Here is a 6,679-nt window from a genome sequence, read left to right as displayed (position 1 = left end):
CTATTTTAGGCCTTACAATTCTTGCTTGGGGGAATTCTGTCGGAGGTGAGAATTATTATATTATTGCTTTTACATATAAATAAATCCCCTGTGAAACGTCTTGTCCTAGATTTCGCTGCTGACATCAGTATGGCGAGACAAAATGCTCCAAGAATGGGATTTTCTGCGTGCTTCGGTGCTCCGTTACTGAGTATTCTATCCTATTCAAGCAATTAATTAAGGGCCTAAAATATTAAAGTTTAATTGTCTTTACAGATACTTTACTTGGATTGGGAATTTCCTTTAGCATTGTCTGCAGTCAGGTCGGCGAGAGTATTCCCGTTGCCTTTACCAAATTAAGCCTAATCATGAGCGTGTTCCTAGCGCTGAGTTTAGTGACGGTGTTCATTTACCTTCCAATTAATGGGTTCCGAGCCAACAAATGGCTAGGAATAGTACAGTTTGGCGTGTACAGCATTTTTGTAACTATGGCCATTTTAATTGAATTGGACTTACTTTAATACTTGAACTTCGGAGCGGATGAAATGTTGTCCGTCCCATGGTAGAAATCCCAGGGATGCCTGTTTTGACCCGGTCATGTTCTTACACAATCGGCATTTACATTGTAATTTTTCTTGGTGTAAAACTTCACCATGTCTTCATAAACCGAAGTTCCTATAGTGTTTTTAAAACATGATAATAAACTTTAATTTATCTTTTCGCATTGGCTACTCTATTATTGTTGTTTTTCAATGACTGTTACCTTTGCAAATAAAGAAACTGACGAGATGAAACCGTCGTTATCGCTTTACAAGCGAACGATAGTTTGGCATGGTATTTTTGCAGCCCCCAGGTTAGTTTTCTCACACAAGTAAATTATGTGCTAAATCACTTAACTACAGAGATAGTGTCTATGCTTGATTATAGTTAAGAATGACAGAACGTGCACACTTGCAATATGCTATATTTTCTTTTTCGTGAATAAAAGTCCGTTTAAGACTAGTAAAAATCTTAACAGATACTTCACTAAATAATTGAAATCTGGATTGCTAACTTTATTGAAAAGTTTGTCAGCTTTTAAATCGGCTCTACTGGTCATATCGACCAAAAAGTTAAACGCGGAAACAAGGTGACACATGAGACGCAAGGTTGGCCTTTACCAAACTAAAGAAATTTGCAAAAATAGAATCCAATCCAAGCCAATAGGATTACCTGATTGGATGCATATGTGCTCCTAAATCTATGTGCTACATACATGGGGTTGTCACAATAGGGCAGTTAGAAAGATCATGTGTACACTATGATTCTATCTTAATTGACTTTAGATTTCTGACGCATTAGGTTAGGAATGTCAGAAAACACGAGCGTGCCGCCGAAAACCAAAATAGTACCAAACCAATGGAGTGCAGTGAATGGATTTTGAAAGTACCAAATGCTGAAAAGTAGCGAAACAAATTTTCTCAAGGTAACGACTAACGTGACAGCAAGGGATGAACACTCCGTTGTAAGGACAAAAACAGCGTTAATGCATATAGATCTGTGTACGGAAAATATTAACTAAATAAAATTATTCCGCAAAATGCCACTTATTTTATGAACTAGTTGATGCTTAATACTCACTGAGTAAAAACATTTCCTAATAGATAAATCCATATCCTTGGCAAGGTGTTCAAAAACGGAATTACACTGATAACCGTGGAATCAAGAGGTGCGCTCATATTTGCAATCTGGATGTGTTTTGAAATATCTCCGAACAAGAGTAAAAATCCTGGCAAGGGAAGGGCATGCTAATAAAAATATTAAACAGTTATTACAGAAATTATTAGGGTTGTTGTTTAGCGATGAGTCGTTGATTTACGTCGTATTCATGATTTAGAACACCAACACTAGGAATTAGTAAACAAGTTGTGCAGTATGACTTACCGTAAAAAAAAGAGCTTCGCGTGGATGCTTTCCGAATTTGCTATACATAACTTCTTGCATGATACCTGAAATGAATAACATGTTTTTGTGTAGGCCTAGGATTCTTTTCTATAGTCTAAGGTAATATTTTTAAATTACCCATTCTAGCAGACATGAAGAGAGCAAATGTCAGCAACAATATTCCTTTAGAAAAAATTCGATTTTAACAGATTATCTTAAAATAAACCATATTCATATTGCAAAGGACTGACCTACAATCCACCAAACAAAGTCTCCAACAGAAGAGATCTGGTTTTCAGACTCACTATGGTTCTGTTAAAACAATAATTAGGTAGATTCATTCATTTTACTCAGACAGAAGTTAACTGTTATTCTGTATGTTTAAAAATTTTTCTAGTTACCAGTTCTTTTGCAGAGGCAATGGTGCAAATGGAGATTCCAATGCTAATCATAATAACTGACAAATATTTCATGGTAGTGTAACGCTTTTTTAATATTAAAATGCCTATAATGATTAAATAAATGTTTCAAATTAAAAAAAAAAAAAGATCTTATATAGAAAAGCATTATACCTAAAATCATATTTGCCAAAAGGGAACCAGCACGGAATATCATGTGCAGTGGCAAAGCTATATTGAAACTTAGAGCATAATTATTTGTAACTGATACAATGAAAAACATCAAGACCATTTTAAGGTATTCTCTGTAATAAAAAGTTATTTTTAAAATATTAATAATCTTTAAGGGAAGTGGAGACAGTCCTATTATTTATACGTGAATGGAACTTCAGTTTTCTTTGTCCCAAATCTCATTGTGGTGATAAATCCTTCCACTGCAATCACCACAAACTGAGCAAAAGTAATGAGATTTCCAGAACCTGAATCTTCTCTACAATTTAAATTCATTTCTACTTAAATATTTGCTCAAAATGTTTTATTGAAACCGGTCTTACTTTATTAGGAGTTCTAGGAAAAAAACATTTGAACAGCATCCGATGAAAACAACGAGCATGGCAACAAGAGATTTCATTTTTTCTTCGTAATTAAAGCACTGCACTTTGGTTTAAAAATTGTTACGTCAAAATATGATGTCAATGTCGCACTAAACCGTTATTCACACTGGGAATGAAATGATAGAACTCGCTGTTTTATGATTTCCATCTATTGCCACAATCGAATCCGGTTTGAGGTTTGACAGCTGTTTGATGATGGAAGTCGTCTGCTAAGGTCGAAAATGTTGTTGATTATCCCGTTGCCAAATTTACATTTTTTATTGATCTTCAATCATTCTTAAATAATTGTCTTTATCACTTATTCTGTTATTCACTTGACTTTGATTCTTGAATTTCTATATTCTTGAATTCTTGATGAATTAACTCTGACATGCTAAGTTATTTGGTAGCTGAGTAATGTTATTTTGCTAGGAAGTAGCATTTCTAAATATAATTGTATGCTTATGTGAGGTTCTGAGTTAAGGTTTAGGAAAACATGATCAGTGATGAATGCTTTCACTTTATCTTGATTTTGACTAAGTTGAATATGTCAGGTTTGGAAATTTATTCAGTTGCCTTTGTATTCTGTGTACTGTAATGAAAATAGATGGAAATATCAAGTGATTATGCATACAACTTGAAAGAATTTATTGGTTTCCTGAATATAAAGCTACAACATTCCAAGTTGCCTTTCAATCATCACATGGGGTTGCCCCATGATTTCAGAGTCTATTTGATTATTGAGAAAATCTTCAAATTCAATGGTTGTATCTTTCCCTAAAAAAAATATATATATATGTTTATAAGCTAAATAATGAAAGTAAACATTTTCATACCAGTAAGCGCATCAAGCATGGCATTATGGCGATGAAGGCATGGCAAATGTCCAATGTCCTTCACAGCAAGTTTTTCCATGTGCAGGCGAATAGGAGCATGCAAACCTTGCATGGTCCTCAGCATTCTCATATTTATTTCTTCTTGTTTTTGGGAGTGCTGCCATAGGATATAATCATTAAAAAAACTGTAACAAAACCCAAAAAAATTATTATTAAGAAATTTTTACCTTTACTAATGCAACTTCAAGTGGATGGCATGTGGTGAAGCTATCCAGAGTACGACTTTTTTTTACACTGCACAAGAAAATTACAAGAATGAATACATAACAATTTATAGTATAGCATTTACCCAAAGAGCATAGCATCTTTGACATCATAGTTGGCTTCAACTCCAATAGAGCACTTATCCTTGTTGATTGATTTTTCCTGAATTTCCATACAAATGGTAGATAATTTCTTTTTGGTTTATTTTTGAGTTGTTATTTATACTATTCAGTAATGTTACCATTATGAAGAGCTGAAACTGAAACTTGGAACAAGACTAAAAATGACAAGCAGAAAATCGAGTTGACAGACTACTCGCAGTGTTCGGCAAATCTGAATGTGCACTGTTGCCGTGCAAACGGAATTCAGGCAGTTACGAGTCTGCAAATGATGCAATATGCCAATATCGCCAATATGCAAATGATAAATCCATAAAAGCAATATTGAGTTAAAAAATTATATGTAATCATTAACTACAAAACTAGGCATTAGTTTTTTTATTTGATGCTGAAAAACTTGAGAAGGGCAGGACCGCAGGGGGAAGAATAACAGAGATACGGTTCCCAAAAAGACGACATGCTTAAAGGAAACTTTAGTGAGAAATGCAAGAAGCCCAAAACAATTCAATTGCGACACATTTACCCCACAGCTATGCCACATTTATCAACAGTTTTTTTCCGCATATTTTCTCCTTCACTCCTTAGCTCGCCAGAGCTTCCTACTATTAAGGCCCATCAACTAACCATCGATCTGAGCGTAATGCGTTCAGCAAGAGCTATCTCGAGGTCTTTGACGAAACGATATACTTTTATCATGGTAAAACTTTCTTGTTCACGCACGATGCGGCAATCACGGTTGATTGCTTGAGTTGTCGGGCCTTTGAAGTACACAAGACATGCTTTCTTAACACAAAACGCGATTGCTATTTCACGTTTCTAGTAACATAGGAATTTTTGCCATTCGTTGGCAGGGCGCAGTCGACAATACTCTTCACGAAGTTTGTTTGGCAGTTGGGAAAGAGAAAGCGGAAAAGCAGTTTAACAAATGCTGTGTACGAGTGACATCCTCGTATAGTTGGTTTAAAATCTTGATCAAAGTGACGGGGAAAGACAAAGTTTTGCGTCCTTTATACTAATGATGTGACACTGGGTATGTAAAAATCTTTTAGTCTCATCTCATTTAATTCACGCTAGAAAGTGATTCTTTCAAAAAGCAATGCAATTACCAACAGATGTTTGCGGTGACCTAATTTCACGAAAAATGATTTGAAAGTTTGAAATTGCAAACATTTCACTTAAAATGGATACTGATCGTGTGTCGAAGATTCTGCAATGATGCTTTGTTCATACGCTTCGTTCATATGCTAAACTATTTAAATGTTTCTGTCCAATGCCTTTTTTTTTTTTTAATTGTTATACAGGTATTGGTCTTAAAGAATGGATCTTCTGTTTGCTGGTTTGCTAGCCCTTGGAGTTGCTGTGACAGTAGTCGTCCTCCTCAAGAGCCTCTGTTTCATGGGTGAATGTTTAAGCGATAGGTGTAATCAGCGAATGACATCTCAGTTGTTGCGGGACTATTATCAGGCAGTGGCTCATCCAGGTGTCCGGCACAGTTCAGATATGCGAGAGCTAAGCACAAGTGCCCAAGTTGACACGGGAATGTCATCTCAGAGTGTTCTCCAAAATTCTCCAGAAAGACTTTACGTGATTTGCGTGGAAACAAATGCTCCTAAACTTGTAAGGAATCCCAAACCACTTCGATATGATGACCAAGATATTGAGTCACCACCAACTTACGAAGAGGCTATGTACCTCGTCCATCCGAGTATCACTCCCGCATCCGGTTCCTGTCATCCCTCCTAGTTATACAGTATGTATCTACGGGGGAAGGGAATGCTGTAGTTTTCGCACAAAATTAATTCTCAATAATAATTTAGAAACTAATCGTTTAAATACCGTATTTCTTGGAAATTATTAAAATGTTTTCATCGCTTAATGTCAAATGAGTTCCGAAAAGGACGATGATCCACAAGCCAAATTTGATTCCTGTCAGAATGTATTCCGTAGAAAGCTCTATATCGGCCTGGTTAACCACAAACTGACAAGTGGATAAATTTTAGTGACATGGGGGTCAAGAAAATTATATGCTACCTAATTTGAAGAAATCGTGATGATATATATCAGATTCAATTTAGGATATCAATACGAACCAGTTGCTCTGGTTTTTAACAATGGACGTTCTCTAAGCGGCCAACCGGTTGTTTCTAGTTTCTGATAAATAATGCGAGAGAAACATTTACAATTCAAATACATGGATGTCCCTTTTTGGTTTGACTGTTCTTTTCCTAGAAAGCCATGATTTCGGGCTAAATGTCCAACGAAATAACGTATTCTAGTTGTATTCGTATACTCTCCTTCCATTCTTGTGAAATCGTCCAGTGCTCTTTTTCATCATCCATTATATTGCCAACAGACGTGAAGAAACTTCAATACTTACTGATTCGATTGCTCCGGTATTTGGGCAATTTTGCCAACATTGTGAAATACGTCGACGAAAAGAAAACAAGGCCAAAATCGATTGAACTTGTAATCTCCATTTGCATGTCTATCTGGCTAAAAGCTTGCCCGACATGGTGGAGTAGTGGATCGCATCCAGTTAACCATTGCAACGCATTGAAGATATCGGT

General features: G+C 35.9%; 3 protein-coding genes across 4 annotated transcripts in view; 1 reads left to right on the top strand and 2 right to left on the bottom strand.

The window, feature by feature from the left end:
- The window catches only part of LOC116925737 (mitochondrial sodium/calcium exchanger protein), a 3,207-nt gene extending 2,507 nt beyond the window's left edge, over positions 1-700 (top strand). Inside the window, exons 12-14 of the mRNA XM_032932483.2 lie at positions 1-45; positions 110-190; positions 256-700. The exon at positions 1-45 is cut by the window's left edge and continues 109 nt beyond it. Of these exons, the coding sequence (XP_032788374.2) occupies positions 1-45; positions 110-190; positions 256-500 (371 nt within the window). The 3' untranslated portion in view covers positions 501-700. The remainder of the gene's footprint in view (positions 46-109; positions 191-255) is intronic.
- Positions 701-925: 225 nt separating this feature from the next.
- Positions 926-3,174, bottom strand: LOC116925741 (UDP-xylose and UDP-N-acetylglucosamine transporter). The gene is made up of 9 exons (XM_032932490.2): positions 2,855-3,174; positions 2,677-2,790; positions 2,475-2,605; positions 2,304-2,407; positions 2,154-2,214; positions 2,041-2,085; positions 1,903-1,967; positions 1,600-1,766; positions 926-1,516 (listed from the first exon to the last, which is right to left on the bottom strand). Exons 1-9 carry the CDS (start codon positions 2,929-2,931, stop codon positions 1,291-1,293), a joined length of 990 nt encoding a protein of 329 aa, XP_032788381.2. The 5' UTR covers positions 2,932-3,174; the 3' UTR covers positions 926-1,290.
- Positions 3,175-3,517: 343 nt separating this feature from the next.
- On the bottom strand, positions 3,518-4,393 carry LOC116925750 (proteasome maturation protein). Of its 2 annotated transcripts, XM_045174775.1 has the most exons (5): positions 4,235-4,393; positions 4,079-4,155; positions 3,957-4,023; positions 3,730-3,886; positions 3,518-3,670 (listed from the first exon to the last, which is right to left on the bottom strand). In XM_045174775.1, the coding sequence occupies exons 1-5, from the start codon at positions 4,235-4,237 to the stop codon at positions 3,564-3,566; spliced, it is 411 nt and encodes a 136-aa protein (XP_045030710.1). In that variant the 5' UTR covers positions 4,238-4,393; the 3' UTR covers positions 3,518-3,563. The 2 variants fall into 2 exon arrangements, with proteins under 2 accessions (XP_045030710.1, XP_032788397.1); XM_032932506.2 differs by lacking the exon at positions 4,235-4,393 and having other exon boundaries at positions 4,079-4,167.
- Positions 4,394-6,679: the final 2,286 nt, after the last annotated feature.

This window comes from Daphnia magna, linkage group LG6 (assembly GCF_020631705.1).
Source record: "Daphnia magna isolate NIES linkage group LG6, ASM2063170v1.1, whole genome shotgun sequence".
In the NCBI taxonomy this organism is placed as follows: domain Eukaryota; kingdom Metazoa; phylum Arthropoda; class Branchiopoda; order Diplostraca; family Daphniidae; genus Daphnia; species Daphnia magna.
This window is presented reverse-complemented; position numbering and strand designations above follow the sequence as displayed.